The sequence below is a fragment of the Musa acuminata genome, unplaced genomic scaffold (assembly GCF_036884655.1).
Source record: "Musa acuminata AAA Group cultivar baxijiao unplaced genomic scaffold, Cavendish_Baxijiao_AAA HiC_scaffold_1118, whole genome shotgun sequence".
Lineage (NCBI taxonomy): Eukaryota > Viridiplantae > Streptophyta > Magnoliopsida > Zingiberales > Musaceae > Musa > Musa acuminata.
In genome coordinates, this window is record NW_027021331.1 from 179,587 (window position 1) to 205,808 (window position 26,222).

General features: G+C 34.4%; 3 protein-coding genes and 4 non-coding genes across 7 annotated transcripts; 4 read left to right on the plus strand and 3 right to left on the minus strand.

Annotated features, from left to right (window-relative positions):
- Positions 1 to 2,193: 2,193 nt before the first annotated feature.
- Positions 2,194 to 8,811, minus strand: LOC135666667 (cytochrome f). The gene has a single exon (XM_065178296.1). The coding sequence runs from the start codon at positions 8,495 to 8,497 to the stop codon at positions 7,535 to 7,537; it is 963 nt and encodes a 320-aa protein (XP_065034368.1). The 5' UTR covers positions 8,498 to 8,811; the 3' UTR covers positions 2,194 to 7,534.
- TRNAP-UGG (transfer RNA proline (anticodon UGG)) lies at positions 3,480 to 3,553 on the plus strand. Its single transcript has one exon. It is a non-coding gene; the product is annotated as a tRNA-Pro (tRNA).
- On the plus strand, positions 3,718 to 3,791 carry TRNAW-CCA (transfer RNA tryptophan (anticodon CCA)). Its single transcript has one exon. It is a non-coding gene; the product is annotated as a tRNA-Trp (tRNA).
- Positions 8,812 to 9,390: 579 nt separating the features above from the next.
- Positions 9,391 to 15,759, minus strand: LOC135666666 (ribulose bisphosphate carboxylase large chain). Its single transcript, XM_065178295.1, has one exon. The coding sequence runs from the start codon at positions 15,555 to 15,557 to the stop codon at positions 14,094 to 14,096; it is 1,464 nt and encodes a 487-aa protein (XP_065034367.1). The 5' UTR covers positions 15,558 to 15,759; the 3' UTR covers positions 9,391 to 14,093.
- A 143-nt stretch (positions 15,760 to 15,902) lies between these two features.
- Positions 15,903 to 21,238, plus strand: LOC135666668 (ATP synthase subunit beta, chloroplastic-like). Its single transcript, XM_065178297.1, has 2 exons — positions 15,903 to 17,866; positions 17,932 to 21,238. The coding sequence occupies exons 1-2, from the start codon at positions 16,387 to 16,389 to the stop codon at positions 18,285 to 18,287; spliced, it is 1,836 nt and encodes a 611-aa protein (XP_065034369.1). The 5' UTR covers positions 15,903 to 16,386; the 3' UTR covers positions 18,288 to 21,238.
- A 2,123-nt stretch (positions 21,239 to 23,361) lies between these two features.
- TRNAF-GAA (transfer RNA phenylalanine (anticodon GAA)) lies at positions 23,362 to 23,434 on the minus strand. Its single transcript has one exon. It is a non-coding gene; the product is annotated as a tRNA-Phe (tRNA).
- A 1,662-nt stretch (positions 23,435 to 25,096) lies between these two features.
- TRNAT-UGU (transfer RNA threonine (anticodon UGU)) lies at positions 25,097 to 25,169 on the plus strand. Its single transcript has one exon. It is a non-coding gene; the product is annotated as a tRNA-Thr (tRNA).
- The last annotated feature ends 1,053 nt before the right edge of the window (positions 25,170 to 26,222 follow it).

A 26,222-nucleotide genomic window follows, 5' to 3' on the forward strand; every position in this document is an offset into this window, starting at 1 on the left:
CGAAGACATGGAAAGGGATGTTTTTATGTCAGCAACAGAAGCCCAAGCTCATGGCATTGTTGATCTCGTAGCGGTCGAAAATGAAAATACCGGGGATTTCGTGTAAATCCATTTCAAACCATAATTCGAATTTTTCTGTGATTTGGTATTGAATAGAAAAAATTCATAATCATCAATCCAATCATCAGGTTAAGATCGATCTAAACCAACCCATTCCATTCTAATTCTATATATACATATATATATATACGACATGCCAACTATTAAACAACTTATTAGAAACGCAAGACAGCCGATAAGAAATGTTACGAAATCTCCCGCTCTTAGAGGATGTCCTCAGCGTCGAGGAACATGTACTAGGGTGTATGTGCGACTCGTTCAGATCATGAGTTCGAACAAATGAGACAATTTTTCCAGTGTCAATGACCGGTACCAATGAATAGGGTAAATGGAAAAGATCTATCATATACCTATATTGTGTATGGAATTTATGGTTTCCATTGGTGCAAATCCAATCACCTAGATTTGAGATGAAAAGCAATTCCCCATTGGTAGCAAATAGTTATCCATTAAGCGGAGGAAATAGTATTATAAGAAGCAAAAAGATTATGCGCCTATTGTTAAAAGAGCGGACTAAGAGGGTCAGCTACCTAGCCAACTTTCCTAATTAAATGCCGTCACTGTATAGATAACTCTTAGTGTGAAAAGAGTTATTACTCTATAATTGATGGGTAGAGCCAAAGAGTGTGAACTATACAAGTTCACAATACCATTTGGTTAAATGAAAGAAGAGGCTCCGGTGTATAGAGAGGACCTCACCGTTTAAGAAGTAACCATAGAAACGATGGAACCCACTATTTTTTTTGAGTATCATTATAATTTCTTATTTGCAGGTGAAATGCCTGGACGGAATAAAAAATTGTGGTCAGGAAGGTTATAGTAGCAAAAGCCATTGGAATTTATATTTTATATATCGGAATAATCCGTTTTGTTATTAATCGACCGTGAGAGGGGAAAAGGATGACTGAAAGAATCGAAATCAATTAGTTATTCATTAAGGTTTAATTTGATTCAATGACCAGAGTTAGACGGGGATATACAGCTCGGAGACGTCGAACAAAAATTCGTTTATTTGCATCAACCTCTAGAGGAGCTCATTCAAGACTTACTCGAACGATTACTCAACAGAAAATGAGAGCTTTGGCTTCCTCTCATCGAGATAGAGGCAGGCAAAAGAGGGATTTTCGTCGTTTGTGGATCACTCGGATAAATGCAGTAACTCGTGATAATAAGGTATTGTATAGTTATAGTAGATTAATACACAATCTGTACAAGAAGCAATTGCTTCTTAATCGTAAAATACCTGCACAAATAGCTATATCAAATAAGAATTGTCTTTACATGATTTCCAACAAGATCATCAAATAAAGTAGATTCTAAAGTAATATACAGTACAGGAATGATTGAAACAGAATTCCCCGGAGAAGGAACTCCGGGAAAATAGAATAAAAAGAAATTAAGATAGTAATAGGAATGAACGAATATGTTTCAATAAAAAAAATTTTCTCCATTTTTTGTTTCTTATAACACAGGAACCCGCTCTAGATTCTAGGCCTTTTCGAACAAAACATCAATCTGAGCTTGAGTTACAATTGGAGTTTTGAGTCAATTGAAGAGTATGTCTATTTATTTTTGGTTCTAGGACCAGTAGTTCTGGGGATCGACTCGGCTCTCTCAAATTGTTTCTCATTATTAAGAAAGGTAACAAAGATAAAATACGGGCTTGCTTTATAGCAATAGTAATTAATCGTTGTTGTTTCAAAGTCAATCTATTCACCCGCCTAGATAATATTTTTCCTTGTTCACTAATAAATCGACTAATTAAACTCATGTTTCTATAATCGATTCGATCCCCCGATCCAATTGGGGGCAAACGCCTACGAAAAGATCGCTTGGATTTACGAAAAGATTGCTTGGATTTATCCATGGTTTATTCCTTATTTCTAAAATTCTATTTCTTTATTCACTTCAGTTCAGATCCGACAAAATAGGCTTTGATTTGTATACATTATGTATATTATATATCTTATACATTATGTATATTATACATTATGTATATTATATATGTTAAATATATGTTAAGTATGTTAAATATATGTTAAGTTCTTCTAAATATATGTTAAGTTCTTCCTCTTCCTTGGCGAGAGCGCACACGCGTTCTGTTCGATCTATTTCTTTATTTCTCCATGAATCGTATGCTTGTTACAATAGCGACAAAATTTTCTCAATTCTAATCGACCAGGCGTATTGTGTCGATTCTTTTGAGTAATATATCTAGAAATACCTGGCGATTCTTTATTGACATCATTTCGGGCACAACTGGTACATTCCAAAATAACTATGACTCTGACATCTTTACCCTTGGCCATGAACCTCCTTTGAATTTTGGATCGGCTTAACTCTTCTATTTTCGATCCGAGCTGAAGAAGAAGAAAAGAACAAAAAAATCGATAGAAGTTACTAACTAGAAATGGAATTTCTAAGTATTTCGTTGCAATTATCATTTCATTATATAATGATAATTAATATTATATTAATGGAGTAACAATTTTACTAGAATAATAAAGTAATAATTTAATGGAGTAATAATTAAATAATACAATTTCTTTCTAACTCTCAATTGTTCCTATCCTAAATCTCAATATTTTATTAATATTTATTTTATTTATTATTTAAGTTAAATATCTTCTTTCTATGCTATGATTTCGTGGAACTCGCCGTAGACTGGATCCACATTTTCATTTCTGTTCTCCAAAATTCGATCTTCGATCTACCACATTTTTGCTGAGGTTCAATACACTTTTTTCTTTTCCTTCCTATCCTAAAGAACTGAAAAAATAGGGGCGAAATTCGAAATTTTAGTCACGTGGAATTGTATCTCTAATTTTCTTCATTTCTTCGCATATCAATCAATAACTAGAATTAAAAAAAGGGGAATGACAAGGCATCCGGAAATAACCGATTAATTTCTATCAATAGGCCTGCTAAAGACCCAAACCATAGAGTACTTAGCACAGGTGCCACGGAGAGATATGTTTTTATATCTCGCATTGAAAATCCTCCTTCTATTATGGATTGTAATACATATATGGTCAGATGCTGTAGTTCAAGATCATTTGTATTTTTTTACACGGAATTCCTAACTAAACAGGATTCCTAACTAAAATAGATATGTACAATGAAGCAATAGATTTTTTTCTTTTTTTGTAAAAGAAAAAAAATCTAATCCCTTGTTCCTGAGCATTACTGATAAATATTAACTTTTTTATACGTTAGGTTTCAGATGTATATAATTCTTTTATTATATGAAACCAAAAAGAAGAAATGACAAGAAAATTGTATATAGATGGAGGAGAAAATGACGATATGGAAAACAAGACAGGGATTTTGTACAATGAAACTGTACAACAATTTTGAAAAGGGATGTAGCGCAGCTTGGTAGCGCGTTTGTTTTGGGTACAAAATGTCACGGGTTCAAATCCTGTCATCCCTACCTATTACTTCTCCCATGGGCAGTAACGAGGGATTCATTGAGATCGATTAAAATTGGACATAATCTTCCGGTCTTGCATACTATATGTATGCAAGACGTATTGGGGGTAGAAAAATTACTTTTCTTTACAGTACAGTCGTATCTCCTGTCATAAGGATAAGAAAGCGCTCTTAGTTCAGTTCGGTAGAACGCGGGTCTCCAAAACCCGATGTCGTAGGTTCAAATCCTACAGAGCGTGATTCGGTTTATTTGATGTCGAATCACAATAAAATAATTAATAATTTAACAAAACAAAAAGTTGAATTGTAACTTGAATTTGACCTCCTTCCTGCAGGAGGTCAATCAAAAAAAGAAAGAAATATTACTCAATCAAAGGTCCAACTGATCACCACGTCTATATTGTAAATATGCGGTTACGAATAATCCTGCTAAAGTAATAGGAATTAGACCTAAGACGATTCCAAATAGAAAAACTTCAATCATTTCGGTTTGTTTAAGGGGATAAAAAGAAAGGTAAGATCTATCCCTAAATATTAATCTGAATTATCCGTGAATCTCAATGACCAAGAATTGGCAATTGATGTGAGAAAGAACCATAGAATACCCGGAATCTCAGAGAAATATTCGTTTTTATCAATTTTTCATTCAATTCATTTCAAATAAGTCGTATCTTGTTCAAACCAATGAATAGAGCTGAGGTTATAGTTAAAGCAGCCAGTAGAAAACCGAAATAACTAGTTATAGTAAGCATGAAAGAGCTAAATTAGATATGTTCTTTTGCTACATATGTTGATAAAACACTTACCTAAGTTTCAATTTTTACAAAATACGACGGCAAGAAAAAATCAATTGACAGAATTAGTTTAGTTCCAATTGAAAATTCTGGATTCATCAGTCATTATAGATAAGACTAACTAAGAGTGACATAGGTAGAAAAATTCGATTCATCTGCTGTGACATTGACCGATCCTATGATTCGGAATCAACAGATTCATTGTGGAATTTGTGAGTTGAATAAAGTATTTGTGAGTTGAATAAAGTAATAGTAAAAGTAAGTAAAATATAAAGTATAAGTAAAAGTAATAGTAATTAAGAACTGTGCCGTGTAACTTCATTCAAAACTTAAATTACTTATGGACTTATACTTAAATATTAAATAAAATATTAAATAAAATATAAGTAATTTAAGTAATTTTGGAATAAAAGAATTGGATTTGAAAATTCCATTTTAATCATTTCCTTTCTATTTCAATAGGATCTAATCCTTTTTGGAACGAACGGCCTGATACTATTTACCTTTTATTTATTTTAACTCATTGGACTCAGTACAGTAATAGGTTGCTTAATTGCCCATAACATAATATTTCGAATGAAAAGAAAAAGGTGTCCCACGATCTATCGAAAAAAATAAAACCTTTACTCTATTTTTCATTTTTATATTTTTATTCTTTTTTTTCAGGTCCAACTCGATTCAAAGACGAACAACTTCCATTATCCTTTTAGATTCTATATTCTGTCTTTCCATATCATGGAGTTCCATACTTCTAGTTTGGTCAAGAAAGAACCTTTGTTTTGGATCTAATACAATAACGGTTGCATCACGAATATGGATTGTTCCAACTGGGTTCTGTTTCTTTCATGTTCTGTTTCTTTCACTAATATAGTATATACTATTGTATTTTGTATTACAGTATATTTATTGTATTATACGACCAACCAATTACTTGAAATAAAAAGATTTGAACAAAAAAACTTTTAACCAAAAAATGGGTTTATTATAGATTTCGCATACATATAATTGAATTGTGTGAATATTATAATATGCTTCATAAATTATTAGAAACCATCGATTCACGCTTTTCCAAGATCTTTACTTTCTATTATGAATCCAATAATGGAAATCTTATAAGGAATTTGAGTAATTTTCTATTGATCTATTGAATAACATAGAGTTATGCATAGACAAGGAACAAAAAAAGAAGAAAAGAATTATGTAGCATTTCGGTACCGATCGAGACTGCGTTGCTGTGCCAGAGGAAGGATAGCTATACTGATTCGGTATACTTGAAATAAACCTTTGGTACAAAATTGACGATCTCACAAAGATGCAATATCAGTAGTTTTCCATTTACTGATCCCATCTTTCAAGGAATCGATTCCCTTTTTTGAATGTACAAAAATTTGTGGAGCTCAGAATGTCTGGAAGCACGGGAGAACGTTCTTTTGCTGATATTATTACCAGTATTCGATACTGGGTCATTCATAGCATTACTATACCTTCCCTATTCATTGCGGGTTGGTTATTCGTCAGTACGGGTTTAGCTTACGACGTGTTTGGAAGTCCTCGGCCAAACGAGTATTTCACAGAGAGCCGACAAGGTATTCCATTGATAACCGGCCGTTTTGATTCTTTGGAACAACTTGATGAATTTAGTAAATCCTTTTAGGAGGCCCCCAATGACCATAGATCGAACCTATCCAATTTTTACAGTGCGATGGTTGGCTGTTCACGGACTAGCTGTACCTACCGTTTCTTTTTTGGGGTCAATATCAGCAATGCAGTTCATCCAACGATAAACCTAATTTGAATTATAGAGCTATGACACAATCAAACCCGAATGAACAAAATGTTGAATTGAATCGTACCAGTCTATACTGGGGTTTATTACTCATTTTTGTACTTGCTGTTTTATTTTCCAATTATTTCTTCAATTGAAAGAAAGAAAGAGAATAGTAGGAATTCTCTTATCCCATTCGGAAAGATACCATCCTCATAATTATCCATGACTGTTTTTGTCTCTAGCACGACCATTTGAGAAAATGTGGAGGAAAGTAGGGGAAATGGCCGATACTACTGGAAGGATTCCTCTTTGGCTGGTTGGTACTGTAACTGGTATTCCTGTGATCGGTTTAATAGGTGTTTTCTTTTACGGTTCATATTCTGGGTTGGGTTCATCTCTCTAGTAATCGGATAAACCGGATTGTAGACATGAAAGAGTAAGAAAAGAACTCAACGGGACCTTACCCTCCTTTGTCTAATTAGAGCGATAAGGTCCCGTTGAGTTCTTTTCTTACTCTTATAGGAAGATTATGATCTATTCCATAACATACAAATTGGCCAGTCAACATAATCAAAATATTATATTCGTAGAAATGAAATGACAAAACGGATCCTTTGCTCTGATGTTTCAAACCACTCTATTCTTTTGTTTCTTAATAATGTTTTTGAAGAATTGAATCTATTGATTGATTCATAGTCTCTGTTCTTCCTTTCCTCCATAATATTAACTCTTATGAAGAAACAAGAAAAGAGTAATCAATGGATTTTCTGAATAATACAATATTATATAGATTTCTACGCATGAGACATCCTGCAAATAATTTCTATACTAAACTACTAATAGAACTTACTCTATAGAACTTACTCTATAAAACTCTATAATATAATTTGTTTGAATAATTTCTCTTGAATAATTTCTCTAAGTTAAAAGTTTAAGTTAATTGAAGAAGTTCTATTTGCTCAATCAATTATTCCCCTAATCCTTTCTCTCTTTTTGTTTGTCCACAACTTCCTATGAATCTAACCAAAAGAGTTCTGGTGGACCCGGAAAAGAAGGAATGGTAATCTTTGACGAACAGGAGAAAAAATCATTATTATTTCGATATAAGACGACACAAGAAAAAGGATTTTCCGCCCTTTTCTTGTGTCGAATAGAAGACTCGTAAGACTAGTAATCCCTCCTAAAAGGATTTCTTTCTTTCATTTTTCCCATCCTTGCTCTGTATTCTCTTTCTTTGTATGTCTATTGTCTATTACTAAGAATAGGATACAAGTAATGAATTCCAGACATCCCGCAAAACGAAAAAAAAGTATAAACAAAGCAACCAAAAAGGTTTACAGATTTTTTGATCATACATAATTGTATGGATCAAAAAAAATTCGGCGCTTTTTACCAACTTGATGTTAAGGAATCTCTGCACCTAGAAATTCATTTCGTACAATTGAACCTTTTCAAACTGTTTCTTTTTAAGAACCAAAAAAACTTGTGCCAAAATAACAGATGCCAAGAAGAACAAAAGACCTTGGACCCGTAATGGGTCTTGAAGCACTATTTCTGCATCTCCCTGACCAAAGCCTCCCACATTGGGATTGCTTGTTAATGGTTGATCAAGCTTGATGGATTCACCCTCTGAAACAAGAAGTTCTGGTCCTGGAGGTATAATATCAACCACTTGATGTCCATCCGATGCATCAACTATGGTTATTTCATATCCCCCTTTTTCTTTACGTACTATTCTGCTTACTATACCTGCTGATGTAGCATTATAGACTGTATTGTTACTTTTGCTACCATCAGGATAAATCTGACCCCTTCCTCTGTTCCCACCTACGTATATGGGATATTTTAAGAAGTGAACGTCTTTCTTCGTAGCAGGGTCGGGGGAAAGAATGGGAAAGACGATTTCACTATATTTCTGACCGGGAACAGGACCTATCACAATAATATTTCTTTTGTTGGGACGATAACTCTGAAAAGACAGATTTCCTATCTTTTCTTTCAACTCAGGAGAAATACGATCAAGGGGGGCTAATTCGAATCCGTCGGGTAAAATGAGAACAGCCCCCACATTCAAAGTCCCCTTTTTACCATTAGCAAGAACTTGTTTCAGTTGCTTATCATAAGGGATTCGAACAACTGCTTCAAATACAGTATCAGGAAGCACAGCTTGCGGAACTTCAATATCCACGGGTTTATTAGCTAAATGGCAATTGGCACATACAATTCGTCCCGTTGCTTCTCGCGGGTTTTCATAACCCTGCTGCGCAAAAATGGGATATGCATTTGAAATAGATGCCCGAGTTATTACATATATCATGATCGATACAGAAATGGATCGAGTCATCTCTTCCTTTACCCAAGAAAAAGTATTTTTATTTTGCATGTCCAATCATTGATCCCCGAATTTCTACAATAAATTAGATAGGTAGCTAGTATAGTTCCCTATACACGAGTCTGTCATTGTACTGGAATAATTGTACTGGAATATAGGACGAATACCTTGAACAGATAAAAGTATAAAGAATTAAGTCAAATTGAAAATACTTTCTTTATACACGAAGAAAGATTCTGATTTGATTGATATAATAAGATCAAATGAGTTCTTTATTCATTCATTGAATGATAAATTACTACAAGCGAAGGAGATACACGATTTAAAAAAAGGAAGATCCAATATTTCACAATTGTATCTAGAATAACTGGAAAAGTGGAAACAAGACCAGATATAATTTGATCGTTATGATCCAATCCAAAATCGTTGTAGACCGAACCAATCATTAGTTCCCAACCATGGGTCGAGTGAAATCCGATCCATAAATCAGTAACTAAAAGAATAGAAAAAGCTTTTATTGTGTCACTTAAGTTATAGAGGAATTCCTGAACCCAAGAATTAAGAATGACGAGTTCTTCATTACTCAGAATAAAATAACCACTTAGAATAGCGAAACAGATTATATTTGTCGAGAAATGCAAAATGATATGGAGATCATATTCATTGTGTGCTTTGACTAATTGTATTGTTTCCTTGTGTATTTCTATATGAAGTTTTTGTATATGCGTTTCCGGGTACTCCTTTATCATTTCGTCCAATAGGAATAGTTCTTCTAATTCTATGAATCTTTCCAGAACGTTTTTCTCTTGAATATGATTCAAAAAATTTTCGGATTGCCTGGTATTCCACCAATTAGTAACCCAAGGTTCCAGACATTTATTAAATGAGAAAGAGACCCACCAGGGCAAAAATACTATAGATGCGAGATATGGGAGGGAGGCCGATGCTTTCTTTTTTTTCATTTTTTTTTTTCTGTGAATTGAATTGTTAATGAACCTGCTTCATTCGTTGACTCTATCTGATCTGATATTTCTTTGAAGCACGAGTTGTATAACAAGGTATTGACCTATGGGTCTATTCCTTTCCTATTATTGTGTAATAATTTTATTTTTTTTTTGATTTAGAAGGAATATAGACATAGAATAAGAGTTCTTTTCGGATGAAAATGAGAAAAAAAGAAATAAATATTATTCCAGATATCTCAATTGGGCAAATTTGAACCAATTTTATTTTCATTTGTTCCTTTCGATGAATACTCGAAAACCCACTTGAAGTAACGAATCGAGTTTCGAGACGAAAAAACTCCCCCTGGATCAATTAATTCTTTCGAAATGTTTCACCGTCTAACCAGAAAAGGGTATCAATTCCAAATCTTGGGCCTAAAAAGATGAATTCTGTATTACGAAATACATGTTCGGATAGGTTTGATGAATTTATATCTATACTTATTAGATTAGATTCGTTAGTTAGATTAGACCTTTTTCTAGTATAAAAGAATGAAGAAACTTCAGTTGTATTAAAAGAGGAATTAGCAAGTTCCTTCCCCCATCTTGAGAAAATATTTATTCTTCATTTTATTCTTCACTTCAGTTCGTTTCAAAATACTTCAATTGGTACGCGCAAGAAATAGGCCAATTCGGCAGCTTTTTGTTCAATTTCTCGTGGAGTAAAATTCTCATCAGTACGAGTCAAGGGAATGGCTCCTTGGCCTCTGATTTCCATATAAAGGACACGACGAGTATAAAGACCCTCTTTAACCTCTATTCTGATTGATTGGATATCTCTCATAAAGAAGCGAAGGAAGATGCGACGATTTATTCCAGGAAATCCCCAGCGAAAAATACACACTATTCCTTCTTTTCTATCGAATCGGTCATAACCGCTACCTACATTCCACGAAATTGTGCACCACAAATACGAGCTAATGAATAGACCCGCGATCCCGTAGAAAGACATCACGATCCCTTGTGGAAAAAAAATGATTTGCTGAGATGTAAATACGGGTATCAAATTCCTACCAAGATAACTGGAAGTTCCAACCACTAAGAATCCTAGTGAACCTAAAAAAAGGATACAGGCCCAGCAAAAATTACTCGTTTTTCGAGACCCCGTTATAAGTTCTATCCATATATGTTCTGATCGCCAATTCATACTATACTAGATCCAGTGCATTCGATTGGAATTGAGCGAATAACCCAAATAAATTTGACTTTACCTTTCTTGATCCCGAAGTAACTTTCATCAACTAGCACTATTCTGATGTGAAACATTAGGAGAGTAATTGGTTAGATACATTGACTTTCTATTTAAAATATTCACTAATCCATTTTGAACCAGCTATATTCACATATACATGCATTTATGCAGATATCATATATCCGCATAACGATTCTTTCATTTGTGTGTTCGGAAAGAGCCACATATCATACCATATTACACGAGATAAATATCTGTATTATCATCCAGTGTTGAAATAAATTGATAAGATTCGGTCCCATTGGGTCTAGACAATCTTATTTTTTTGGACATGAAGAAATAAGGAAACCATTGCAATTGCCGGAAATACTAGGCCCACTAAAGGCACAAAAATAGAGGGTAAGTTGGGATCTGTCATAGAATAGGTGCCTCAATTTAATATTTCTATCTGTTTTAATATTTCTATCTATTAGAAAGATATCTTCTTATGATATATCTATTACTTATGATATATCTATTATAAGTAATATCAAGCCATTATTATATTATATCAAGCCATTATTATATTATAAATATATTATAAAAAATTATAATAAATATTATTTATTTATAATATTTATTTATAAGTAATAAGTAATATCAACTATAATTCTATATGATTAGATAGAAAATGACTAGATAGAAACTATATATTCTATATTCTAAAACTATATATTCTATATTCTAAAATATAATAAATAAAATATAATAAAATATAAAATAAAAATTATCCGAAACCTCTGTCTCTTATTACAAGGAGAACTTATGTCACCAAAGAAAACACCTGATTACGACGAATTAAATACTTGTTCGCTACAAATAAAATAACTGAATCTAGTGCTATACTTTACATTTTTGAACTTGGATTCAAGGGAAAGAAACCGTGGAGCTGAAATAACTCACCCAGAACACCTTTTAAAAGATTACGTGGTACTATTGGGTCGAATAAACCTTTATGGAATAAATACTCAGACACTTGTGAACCTTCAGGTATTACCTTTTTTAATGTTTGTTCAATTACTCTTTTACCCGCAAATGCAATGTAGGCGTTAGGTTCAGCAATAATGATATCCCCCAACATACCAAAACTGGCTGTTACTCCACCAGTTGTAGGAGATGTAAGAATTGATACATAGAATAACTTTTTATCTGATTGATAATTAGATGAAGCAGAAGATATTTTAGCCATTTGCATCAAGCTCAAACTTCCTTCTTGCATGCGTGCTCCTCCAGAAGCACACACAATAATGACAGGTAGAGATCGATTAGTAGCATACTCGATCAAACGAGTAATTTTCTCGCCTACTACGGATCCCATACTACCTCCCATAAACTGAAAATCCATAACGCCAATTGCTACGGGAATACCATTTATTTGACCTATGCCTGTTTGAATAGCATCAGCTAAACCTGTCCTTCTTTGATAAGAATCGATACGATCTCCATAAGGTTCCTCTTTTGAACGAAAATCAATGGGGTCTATAGATATCATATCTTTATCCAGAGGATCCCAAGTTCCGGGATCAATCGAAAGTTCAATTCTATCTGAACTACTCATTTTCAAATGATATCCACACTGTTCACAAATATTCATTTTTGACTTAAAAAATTTTTTATAATTTAATCCATAACAATTTTCGCATTGAACCCATAAATGTTTGTATTTTTGATTTATATTGAAATCATTGGATTCTACTTCTTCATGGAAGTCGGATTCTACTTCTTCATGGAATTCTACTTCTTCATGGAATTCTACTTCTTCATTGAAATCGGATTCCACTTCTTCATTGAAATCGGATTCCACTTCTTCATTGAAATCGGATTCCACTTCTTCATTGAAATCGGATTCCACTTCTTCATTGAAATCAGATTCTACTTCTTCATTGAAATCATTGGATTCTACTTCTTCGTGGAATTCTACTTCTTCATGGAAATCGGATTCTACTTCTTCATGGAAGTCGGATTCTACTTCTTCGTGGAATTCTACTTCTTCATGGAAATCGGATTCCACCTCTTCATGGAAATCATTGAAATTTTTTCTAGTTCTTTTACTAGACCTACCGCTCTCACTACTATTTCTATTTTCAGTACAAATGAAGTTATAAAAGTAACTGTCACTGTAATTGTTGGTACTACCCGAAATAGAACTATTAATACTGACTTCAAAACGAAGATAACTATCAATGCAACTATTAATGTGATTATTCCAACCAGATTGAGTATCATACATGTAATGATAATAGTAGTGATTCTTTTTCTTAGACCCCCTACTCAAATAACTAGAAAGTTTTTTTTCTAGTTCACTCAGAAAAGAACTATCATTGTCAACCTCAAAAATCTGATTTTCAATATCAAAATATACAGAGTAACTGTCACCATTACTATCCCTAACTAAAAAAGTGTCATCAGAGATCAAACTCCAAATATCCTTGATTTCAAATAAAGAATCAACATTAGTGAAACTATAATTACCACTATGATTCCAACTAGGAATCTTTTTCTTCGTATCGTTCTTCGTATCGTTTAGAATAGGTTGTTCACTTCTACTGGTATGTCCAATACCATCAAGACTATCCATTGATTTACTTAGCCCACACCTAGATTTACTTAGCCCACACCTATGTTCTAACTTCTCGTTAGACAACATCGAACGGAACCACCATTTTCCCATAGAGTCTTTCTACCCCCTATTTGATGAAATACAATACATTCGATGGATAATCATTTTACTTTCACTATTTGATTTCTTATCAGAATTAAGCATACGAATCTAATCCTAATCATTAGGATTGTTAATTAATAACGAGTAAGTATTGAAAGAACGAGTAAGTATTGAAAGAAATGATTCTCCTTTGTGGGAAGCCGAGGTATCACTTCAATATATATTGATAGAATCTTTTTATAAATTTTAAAATAGAAAGACACAGCTTTCTTCCATGTGATGTACAAATTCTCATCGAAAATAGAGATAGTTGTTTATTTCTATAAATAAAGAATAAAGAATTTGTTCTCGTATAATCAAATAATTAAGTTTCTATTTTAACATGGAACGAAAAAGACAATATATAGGATGGGTAAAGGAGCCTTTCCCTTGGCTTGATCTATGGCCTGAAACTAGGAGATATAAAAAAGTCCACCAATCCCAAGGATCCATAATTAATCCAATCCTATGGATCCAACAACAAACAATAGAAGTATTGAGTTGTTTAGTCTTCGATCTTATCTTGTATATATATAGGTAAGATCTGTACATCTGTACATATAAAAGATATATGCAAATACATAGTATAGAATGCTCATTCTTTTTTTTTTTATTCGGCAATCGGCCCAATCTTTTTTTTAGGAAAAGATTGGGCCGACTTTAATTGCAATCAATTAGGAGAACAAACAGGAATTACTGAATTATGCACACTTACTTTTTCTCTTTATCTAGCTTATCTACTGGTTCGAATTCGAATTTGATCTCTTTCCATACTTCACAAGCAGCGGCTAGTTCAGGGCTCCATTTGCTAGCTTCACGGATAATTTCATTACCTTCACGAGCAAGATCACGTCCCTCATTACGAGCTTGTACACACGCCTCTAAAGCCACCCTATTAGCTACTGCACCAGGTGCATTTCCCCAAGGGTGTCCTAAAGTTCCTCCGCCAAACTGTAGTACGGAATCATCCCCAAAGATTTCGGTCAGAGCAGGCATATGCCAAACATGAATACCCCCTGAAGCCACGGGCAGAACACCTGGCATAGAGACCCAATCTTGAGTGAAGAAAATACCGCGACTTCGGTCTTTTTCGATATAATCATCACGTAATAAATCAACGAAACCTAAAGTCATCTCACGTTCCCCTTCCAGTTTACCTACTACTGTACCGGCGTGAATATGATCTCCACCAGACATACGTAATGCTTTAGCTAGTACACGGAAATGCATACCATGATTTTTCTGTCTATCAATAACTGCATGCATTGCGCGATGGATGTGAAGAAGTAGGCCGTTGTCACGGCAATAATGAGCCAAGCTAGTATTTGCAGTGAATCCACCAGTTAAGTAGTCATGCATTACGATAGGAACTCCTAATTCTCTGGCACATATGGCCCTTTTCATCATTTCTTCACATGTACCCGCAGTAGCATTCAAGTAATGTCCTTTGATTTCACCTGTTTCGGCCTGCGCTTTAAAAAGTGCTTCGGTGCAAAATAAGAAACGATCTCTCCAACGCATAAATGGTTGTGAGTTTACGTTTTCATCATCTTTGGTAAAATCAAGTCCACCACGTAGACATTCATAAACCGCTCTACCGTAGTTTTTTGCAGATAATCCCAATTTTGGTTTAATAGTGCATCCCAATAGGGGACGACCATACTTGTTCAACTTATCTCTTTCAACCTGAATGCCGTGAGGCGGGCCTTGGAAAGTTTTGGAATAAGAAGTGGGAATTCGCAGATCCTCCAGACGTAGAGCTCGTAAGGCTTTGAAACCAAATACATTACCCACAATGGAAGTAAACATGTTAGTAACAGAACCTTCTTCAAAAAGGTCTAAAGGATAAGCTACATAAGCAATATATTGATTTTCCTCCCCAACAACGGCCTCGATGTGGTAGCATCGCCCTTTGTAACGATCAAGACTGGTAAGTCCATCAGTCCACACAGTTGTCCATGTACCAGTAGAAGATTCGGCAGCTACCGCAGCCCCTGCTTCTTCGGGCGGAACTCCAGGTTGAGGAGTTACTCGGAATGCTGCCAAGATATCAGTATCTTTGACTTCGTAGTCAGGAGTATAATAATTCAATTTGTAATCTTTAACACCAGCTTTAAATCCAACACTTGCTTTAGTCTCTGTTTGTGGTGACATAAGTCCCTCCCTACAACTCATGAATTAAGAATTCTCACAACGACAAGGTCTACTCGATATAGATTATGCATGAATGAAACCTTTGACAAAAATAAAAATAAAAAAAAAGAAAAAAAATATTCAACTAATATTATCAACTAATTTCAATGTTATGTTAAAATGAAATGGTTCATTATTAGACCATGTATTTGATTCATCAAATACATCATTATTGTATACTCCAAATACATCATTATTGTATACTCTTTGATATATATGGCGCAACCCAAACCCAATGTTTGTTTTGCAAGTTTACAATAAAATCAAATGGATCTCCTTCTTATTTTGAATCCAAATACTAAGAAAAATTCACTCTTGACAGTGATATATGTTGTATATGTAAATCCTAGATGTGAAAATAGGCATAATTCATCCTAAAAGGGTATAAAGAATAGATAGGCGGAAATCCAATATCTATTCAAAAAAAAAAAAGAACAATGGCCAATTAGATCGAAATAATGAATCATAAATGGAGTTCGGGTTCGAATTCTATAGATAATAGAATCTAATACGGATGGTTTTTCTATAATGATAGAGAAATGAAAGAGACTTACTCGTGATTTCATGTACTTAATATTTCTTTTGAAAAAAAGAAGGATTGGCTGAACTTGAAAATTGACTCATTGAATGAGTAATTGAATGAGTAAACGATTGAATCGTATTCGGTTGGGTAGGTACCAACTAAATCAAGTGCTAACTCCCATTTATTTCTTATTGAATTAACCGATCAACTTGCTATCGGACATTTATTTTCGACTTGGCATGGCACTATTCAAAAAAACTTTCGACATACTTTACTTTAATTATAATTATGAGAATCAATCCTACCCCTTCTAGTCCTGCGGTTTCCACACTTGAAGAACAAAACCTAGGGCGTATCGCTCAAATTATTGGCCCAGTACTGGATGTTGTTTTTCCTCCGGGCAAGATGCCTAATATTTATAACGCTTTGGTAGTTAAGGGTCGAGATACTATTGGTCAGCAAATTAATGTGACTTGTGAGGTACAACAATTATTAGGAAATAATCGAGTTAGAGCTGTAGCTATGAGTGCTACAGATGGACTGATGAGAGGAATGGAAGTGATTGACACGGGAGCTCCTCTAAGCGTTCCAGTCGGTGGAGCTACCCTCGGACGAATTTTCAACGTTCTTGGGGAGCCTGTTGATAATTTAGGTCCTGTAGATACTAGCACAACATCTCCTATTCATAGACCTGCACCTGCCTTTATACAGTTAGAGACGAAATTATCAATCTTTGAAACAGGAATTAAAGTAGTGGATCTTTTAGCTCCTTATCGCCGTGGAGGAAAAATCGGACTATTTGGAGGAGCTGGAGTAGGTAAAACAGTACTCATCATGGAATTGATCAACAACATTGCCAAAGCTCATGGAGGCGTATCTGTATTTGGCGGAGTAGGCGAACGTACTCGTGAAGGAAATGATCTTTACATGGAAATGAAAGAATCCGGAGTAATTAATGAAAAAAATATTGCAGAATCAAAAGTAGCTCTAGTCTACGGTCAAATGAATGAACCGCCGGGAGCTCGTATGAGAGTTGGTTTGACTGCCCTAACTATGGCGGAATATTTCCGGGATGTTAATGAACAAGACGTACTTCTATTCATCGACAATATCTTTCGTTTCGTCCAAGCAGGATCAGAAGTATCCGCCTTATTGGGGAGAATGCCTTCTGCAGTGGGTTATCAACCTACCCTTAGTACAGAAATGGGTTCTTTGCAAGAAAGAATTACTTCTACCAAAGAGGGATCTATAACTTCGATCCAAGCCGTTTATGTACCTGCGGACGATTTGACCGACCCTGCTCCTGCCACGACATTTGCACATTTAGATGCTACTACCGTATTATCGAGAGGATTAGCTGCCAAAGGTATTTATCCAGCAGTGGATCCTTTAGATTCAACGTCAACTATGTTACAACCTCGGATCGTTGGCGAGGAACATTATGAAACTGCGCAAAGAGTTAAGCAAACTTCACAACGTTACAAAGAACTTCAGGACATTATAGCTATTCTTGGGTTGGACGAATTATCCGAAGAAGATCGTTTAACTGTAGCAAGAGCACGAAAAATCGAGCGTTTCTTATCACAACCCTTCTTCGTGGCAGAAGTATTTACTGGTTCTCCAGGAAAATATGTTGGTCTTGCAGAAACAATTAGGGGGTTTCAACTGATCCTTTCCGGAGAATTAGACAGTCTTCCCGAGCAGGCCTTTTATTTAGTAGGTAACATCGATGAAGCTACCGCGAAAGCTATGAACTTAGAAGAGGAGAGCAAATTGAAGAAATGACCTTAAATCTTTGTGTACTGACTCCTAATCGAATTATTTGGGACTCAGAAGTGAAAGAAATAATTTTATCTACTAATAGTGGCCAAATTGGCGTATTACCAAACCACGCCCCTATTGCCACGGCTGTAGATATAGGTCTTTTGAGAATACGCCTCAACAACGACCAATGGTTAACGGTGGCTCTGATGGGTGGTTTCGCTAGAATAGGTAATAATGAAATCACCATTTTAGGAAATGATGCGGAAATAAGTACTGACATTGATCCGCAAGAAGCTCAACAAGCTCTTGAAATAGCTGAAGCTAACTTGAGTAGAGCTGAGGGTAAGAGACAAGCAATTGAAGCGAATCTAGCTCTCAGACGAGCTAGGACACGAGTAGAGGCTGTCAATGTTATTTCCTACTAGTCAAGTCAATACATCAAAATAATAAAGAGAAGTTTTTAAAAAGTTCTTTATTATACACCACATGTTGATTCTGCCAATTGAACACAATCAAGTCTAATCTGATAAAACAAAAAAAGAAGATGGGGTAGAAAAACTTATTAGATATCATTTCATCGACTCCGGTATCTAATAAGTTCTACCTACTATTGGATTTGAACCAATGACTCCCGCCGTATGAAAGCAATACTCTAACCACTGAGTTAAGTAGGTCATTTATCACCACAAAAAGAACCCATCACTTCGGGGATTATAGGTGGAATATTATTTCTAAGCAATACTAATCTGTTCTGTTAAGCGTAAATAAATCTGTTCTGTTAAGCGTAAATAAAATAAATAGATCAGAGAGCTATGATGTGGATTATGGAATATCCATCTTGACAAGAAATTATCTATATGTTAAGATGTCTATGACAAGGGCTATAGCTCAGTTGGTAGAGCACCTCGTTTACACGCGCGCCAATGCTTTTCAAAGGAGCCTATTATGCAATGAACATAATTGATCGTATTGAGAAATCGATGTCTTACTCCATAGGTTCGAGGGAACAAGAGAACAATAGCCTGACAAATATTTGGTTCGGTCCGATTCAGGCGCGAATTCAGTTGCCAAATCAAATAGAACCCGCCATTGATTTGATAGTTGATAAGGTAAATACCCAGCCCATTCAATGCTAGGCATAATGAGTATAAGGGCCTCAAAATAACCTCTTTTCGTCCTATGAACTTTAAGGTGTATGAAGTCTCATATTCGACTGTTGCAGCGGAGCGATAGAGATTCCATTTAACTTAGGTTGATCTAGGCCGAAGGCAGACCTAAGTCAAGATAACCCTTCTTTGAAACACTTTGGTATTGCTCCTAGATCAGAATACAAATAATAAATCAGAGCACATGGAACCATCTCATTATCTTCCTCTAAAGAAAAAATATGGTGGACTAACTGATCTTTACATCAGTTGATGAAAGAGCCCAATGCAACAAAATGCATGTTGGGTCTTTGAAACAGTTCGAATCATTTCGATAATAATCAGTTTGATCTGTTTTACCGAGAAGGTCTACGGTTCGAGTCCGTATAGCCCTAATCCTAATATATTATATTTTTGTTTAGTATATAGTTTAGTGTTTAGTATATAGTTTAGTATGGTTTTCATTTCTATGGGACCAACCAAGTCTAATCCTAAGTCACATGGGTCTAGGACCTATTCTTTTCTTGGTCTTGGGTCTTGTCTTGTATTTGGAGAATCCCCCTAACTAATCACTAATCGTTTTTTGGCAGAACAAGAGCAACCTTATTGATTGATTCAGAGATAATGGAGAGATAACGAATTGGGCCTAAATATATTAACGTTTCTTCTTCTATATTCTATGAGTTGAGTGGGTTTGTGGATTTGATTTGGTCCGTCGAATCATTCGATAATGTGTGATTCTTTCTATTTGAAAATGTTATGTAAATCATTTATGATTCCGTCGATTATACTACTCCACTCTTTGCTATGTTTCATTGTCTAGTATAGGTTTGCTGTAAAACCTTTTTCTTGTAGCGAAATCTAACCCATTGCTTGGTCTTACCATTATATTATTAAGCGTTATTGCCGTAACAAAACAAACAAGTATTTTGGTTCATTCCAAATCGTAATCTTTGTTTAGTATTAGAGATTGGTCCGAAATAGAATGAATCTTTCATTCTAACTCTAATGAAATAACTCGATTCTTCTTATTTATTTCTGAGGAGGTGGGATAGTACAGGTTCCAAGTTTCCAATTTTTTGTATAGAAAGATATAAGTTGTTATATGTCACCTCTCAATTCAACGGATTGAATCAATTAAGAAAAATAGAAATGAAATCTAGGACAAGAAAAAGATAAAAAATCATTCGATGCATTAGATTATGTATTCATATTCGTATCAAATCAATAGAAGCAATGATCCTATACCCAGATTTTAATGAAAAAGGAATACTTCGAATAATATAGAATATGCTAGAAATCCCTAGACATTTTACCCCATATGACTATTGAAAAATTTAAGTTTTAAAAAAAGGAAATGAAATTATTATTATTTCATTATGTTGATTATATATAATCAACATAGTATTCTAATGAATATAGTATTCATAGTATTTAATTATAGGATATTTACTTTACTATATTATAGGGTATTGATATTTATTATAGTTATAGGCATAGGAATAGTTATAGGCATAGGATATTTTAGTATTTTATTACCTTTTTCTAGAGGATAGAGAACCCAAGACAAAGTGAGAGAGTTTTGTTTGTGTAAGAGCATCCTATGTCTACACCATATCTAAATAGAATCGAAATCCAAAATGTAAGTGGGATTCCATTAGATGAATCTTTAAACAAAACATGCCCCACAGCAAACAAACTCTAAACTATGCAGTTTGATTTGATCAAAATCAATTCTTGTTTCGCCTAAGATAAGAAGTTATGGATGAATTGACAATTCCGATTCGAATCGAATAATTCAGCATATTCCACATTAATAGGAGTACATTTATGTTTCTGCTTCACGAATATGATATTTTCTGGGCATTTCTAATAATATCAAGCGTTATTCCTATCTTGGCATTTGTAATTTCCGGAGTTTTAGCCCCGGTTAGTGAAGGACCAGAGAAGCTCTCTAGTTATGAATCGGGTATAGAACCCATTGGGGATGCTTGGTTACAATTTCGAATCCGCTATTACATGTTTGCTCTAGTTTTTGTTGTTTTTGATGTTGAAACGGTCTTTCTTTATCCATGGGCAATGAGTTTCGATGTATTGGGTGTATCTGTATTTATCGAAGCTTTAATTTTTGTGCTTATCCCAATTGTTGGTTCAGTTTATGCATGGCGAAAAGGAGCATTGGAATGGTCTTAACTGAATATTCAGACAATCAAAATAAAAATGAAGGAAAAGATTACATTGAGACAGTTATGAATTTGATTGAGTTTCCCTTAGTTGACAAAACAATTACCAATTCAGTTATTTCAACTACATTGAATGATCTTTCGAATTGGTCAAGACTTTCCAGTTTATGGCCGCTTCTATACGGTACCAGTTGTTGTTTCATTGAATTTGCTTCATTAATAGGCTCGCGATTCGACTTTGATCGTTATGGATTGGTACCAAGATCGAGTCCTAGACAAGCAGACCTAATTTTAACAGCCGGCACAGTAACAATGAAAATGGCTCCTTCTTTAGTAAGATTATATGAGCAAATGCCTGAACCAAAATATGTCATTGCTATGGGAGCTTGTACTATTACAGGAGGGATGTTCAGTACTGATTCTTATAGTACTGTTCGTGGAGTCGATAAGCTAATTCCTGTCGATGTCTATTTGCCGGGCTGCCCACCTAAACCAGAGGCGGTTATAGATGCTATAACGAAACTTCGTAAGAAAATATCTCGAGAAATCTTTGAAGATAGAACTGTGTCTCAACAGGAAAATCGATGTTTTACTACCAATCACAAGTTTTGTGTTAGACGCAGTACTCATACTGGAAATTATGATCAAGAATTGCTCTATCAATCACCATCTACTTCAGAGATACCTTCTGAAACATTTTTCAAATCCAAAAGTTCAGTATCTCCCCATGAATTAGTGAATCAGACAAGGTAAGGTTCTTTTGTGCAGAATAAGAAAGAAAGGGTCAATCTTTAAAAATTTCATTGTAAATTGAAATACTCATACAAATACAAATGTGGGAGAGATCAAGAAGATGCAGCAGGATCGTTTATCTGATTGGTTAGTCAACCATGATTTAGTTCATAGATCTTTGGGCTTTGATTGCCGAGGAATAGAAACTTTACAAATAAAAACCGAGGATTGGGATTCCATTGCTGTCATTTCATATGTATATGGTTACAATTATTTACGCTCCCAGTGTGCCTATGATGTAGCACCAGGCGGATTTTTAGCCAGTGTGTATCATCTTACGAGAATACAGTATGGTATAGCTAAACCAGAAGAGGTATGCATAAAAGTATTTGCCCCAAGGAATAATCCTAGAATCCCGTCTGTTTTCTGGATTTGGAGAAGTGCTGATTTTCAAGAACGCGAATCTTATGATATGTTGGGAATCTCTTATGATAATCATCCACGCCTTAAACGTATTTTGATGCCGGAAAGTTGGATAGGTTGGCCCCTACGTAAGGACTATATTACCCCCAATTTCTATGAAATACAAGATGCTCATTAAATGATAAGAAATTAATGTTTACTTAATACGACTATGACACGATTCCAGATTTCTTTCAAGTGAAGGAATATTTTTACGTTCCGTTCTAGATGAAAGAAAGTAACCGGACTTTAATTCGTATTATGGATAACCTAAAAAAAACTTCATTTATATTCCAAAATTTGGAATAGATCATATCCATTTCGTATGAGCAGAAACAATGGGATGAATCAAAAGAGTTCTGCACTATGAACTTTGTACCGCGCACATAACTTACTTAGATGTAGATGGACCTCGGAAAGTAACGTAAGCAAGAGTGAAGAAATGGAATAAATGTCAAAAATATGAAATGAAGAAATGAAAAGGGATTGGATTTTATTTGTACTGTGTCTGAAGTGCATTCTGTCTATTGCTATCTTTTAACTCCTCTCGACTTTTAAGTTTTTTTTTACTTTTACTTATTTATTTTTATTTTGAATATAGATGAAGACTTAATATTCTTTTTGAATGAGAGAAAGCACAGTATGAAGAAACAAGAAAGAAAAAAGAGACGGGAGCATAATCTCACTTTGTTCTTTACCATAACCATCCATACATATATTTTTTACCAATCCCCCCAAGGGGAGGTATATATATATATACATCTAGATGAGTAAATATGTAACCAATCCCCCCAAGGGGAGGTATATATATATATATATATCTAGATGAGTAAATATGTAATAGATGAGTAAATATATGTAATAGATGAGTAAATATGTAACATCTAGATGAGTAAATACGTATCATGCTCTAGACTATTAACGCCCGATCTATCTCGATTAATTTGTATGAATATCTATCCGATACATTATTTACGTGTCAGGAACCAGATTTGAACTGGTGACACGAGGATTTTCAGTCCTCTGCTCTACCAACTGAGCTATCCCGACCATTTCCCGTGCATCATCCTAGTAGAGTACTTGTGTCTATGTTAATTAAAGGGACTAAAAAGTAGTAAAAAATTTGACAAGTAAGTGTAAGGATAATGATATGGACTGTGAATGATTCAATAATAGAGATTCTTTGCCCATATATGTTCATTTGTACAGGTTCTATCCAAATTGGGATAAGATCCAAGGATTTTAGTTCGGATCCGTTTGTGAAAGAGTAGAGTGAATGAGAAAGATAGTGAATTTTGTTTGAACTGAACCACTGATGAAAAAAAAGAAGAGGATAAATACTTAGGAAGTAAAATAGGCTTTTTATTGGGGATAGAGGGACTTGAACCCTCACGATTTAAAAAGTCGACGGATTTTCCTCTTACTATAAATTTCATTGTTGTCGGTATTGACATGTAGAATGGGACTCTCTCTTTATTCTCGTCCGATTAATCAGTTTTTCAAAAGATCTATCAAACTCTGGAATGAATGATTTCATAATTGAATATTCGATTCTTCCTTCAACTTCCATTGAAATGGATTCATAATAACTCTGAATTTTTCATATTATAATTATATATAATTATAATATAATAGATTCGGGTCATGATTAATCGTTTGATATGGCAGTATGTATACATACGTATTAGGTATATAGGACCATCTTTTCTGTAATTTTTATAGACGGATTCCTGCTACCAACAAAACGTAGTCAACTCCATTCGTTAGAACAGCTTCCATTGAGTCTCTGCACCTATCCTTTTAAATTCTAGTTTTATAAACCTTTGTTTTCTCAAAATAAGGATTTGGCTCAGGATTGCCCATTTTTAATTCCAGGGTTTCTCTGAATTTGGAAGTTACCACTTAGCAGGTTTCCATACTAAGGCTCAATCCAATCAAGTCCGTAGCGTCTACCGATTTCGCCATATCCCCTTTGATACCAAGACCTAGTTGGAATTCCAACTATCCTTTTCATTTATTTTGTTTGTTTGGACCCGTTGAATTCGTTAGATAATGATTTCTATATTGAAAAAGTGTATGCTGCTGTTTGATTTTTTTGGCTATCCCCCATCAGTTCATTTATATTGAATGAACCTTGTTTCAATCAGAAATGATTCTATCATTGATGTATCCGCAATTCAATATGGATAGATATATCCAACATATATATGTTTCTCCCTCCCTTTCATTTTTACAGTGCGATTTGGAATAGTGGAACGGTCGATATTCATTCTTCTTTTTTTTTGTCCTATCTCCTCCTTTTCCGAATCAAACCAGAGGAATGTCTCATTTTCATTTAGATTGTATCTTTATCCTTATCTTTTTTTTTATCTTAGGACCGATTCGCTATAGCTATAATTAACATAATATAAATATATAAAATATAAATATATAAATAAATACATTATGTTGTATATTATAGTTAGATATAGTTAGAATAGTCAGAAGAATAGTCAGAATTATTATTATAGTTAGTTATAGTATATAGTTTAGAAGTATACTATATAACTATATAGAACTATACTATACTATATAGTTATATAGTTATAGTATAGTTATATAGTTATAGTTCATAGTTAATATTAAACGAATAGCTAATAGATAAGATCAGCTAATAGCTAAAATCCGGTAGTTTCCTCAATTTCTATATACTATTTCTGTTATGTTATGTGAGCCCGCTTAGCTCAGAGGTTAGAGCATCGCATTTGTAATGCGATGGTCATCGGTTCGACTCCGATAGCCGGCTTTTTCTCTATCGATTTTTCCGTGATTGATAATCTCTCTCCTCCTTTTCCCATATGTTATGTCGTGGTAACTTGCAACCATGACCAAAAAATGTATTGGAACAATTAGATCTCTCTCTACCGAACAAATCATAAAACGGAGCTGCAACTTCCTATATATACAAAAAATCCGGATATTGATACAATTTATTTTATTCTACTTTGTAGTATTTCGGTAAATTTAGCTTTGCTTTGTTTATCCCTTAGTTCAGTCTTAATTTATAGTTCAGTTTTCATTTTTTTATTCTGAAAAAATGAAATTTCAATAAAATCCATAAAATTAAAAAGGAGTCTTTATGTCTCGTTACCGAGGACCTCGTTTCAAAAAAATACGCCGTCTGGGGGCTTTACCAGGACTAACTAGTAAAAGACCTAGATCCGGAAGTGATCTTAAAAACCAATTGCGTTCTGGGAAAAGATCGCAGTATCGTATTCGTCTAGAAGAAAAACAGAAATTGCGTTTTCATTATGGTCTGACAGAGCGACAATTACTTAGATATGTGCATATCGCTGGAAAAGCTAAAGGGTCAACAGGTCAGGTTTTACTACAATTACTTGAGATGCGTTTGGATAACATCCTTTTCCGATTGGGTATGGCTTCGACCATTCCTGGAGCCAGGCAATTAGTTAACCATAGACATATTTTAGTTAATGGTCGTATAGTGGATATACCAAGTTATCGTTGTAAACCCAGAGATATTATTACTACGAAGGATAAACAAAGATCGAAAGCTCTGATTCAAAATTATATTGCCTTATCCCCCCCCGAGGAATTGCCAAAACATTTGACTTTTGACTCATTCCAATATAAAGGAGTAGTAAATCAAATAATAGATAGTAAATGGATCGATTTGAAAATAAATGAGTTGTTAGTCGTAGAATATTATTCCCGTCAGACTTGAACCTAACGAAAATAACAAAGAAAGTTTCAGAGAATTTTGTCTCTTTTCGCCGAAATAAAATAAATAGATCTAAGGGCCTTGATCCGCATTTTTCTCATTCACGTATCACAAATG

Excerpts from the sequence above, each read along its gene's own strand:
- LOC135666668 (XM_065178297.1), top strand. The coding sequence starts at position 16,387 with ATGAGAATCAATCCTACCCCTTCTAGTCCTGCGGTTTCCACACTTGAA. Across the intron at positions 17,867-17,931 it reads TATGAACTTAGAAGAGGAGA|AAGTGAAAGAAATAATTTTA; the intron begins GCAAATTGAAGA and ends TTTGGGACTCAG.
- LOC135666666 (XM_065178295.1), bottom strand. The coding sequence starts at position 15,557 with ATGAGTTGTAGGGAGGGACTTATGTCACCACAAACAGAGACTAAAGCA.
- LOC135666667 (XM_065178296.1), bottom strand. The coding sequence starts at position 8,497 with ATGCAAAATAAAAATACTTTTTCTTGGGTAAAGGAAGAGATGACTCGA.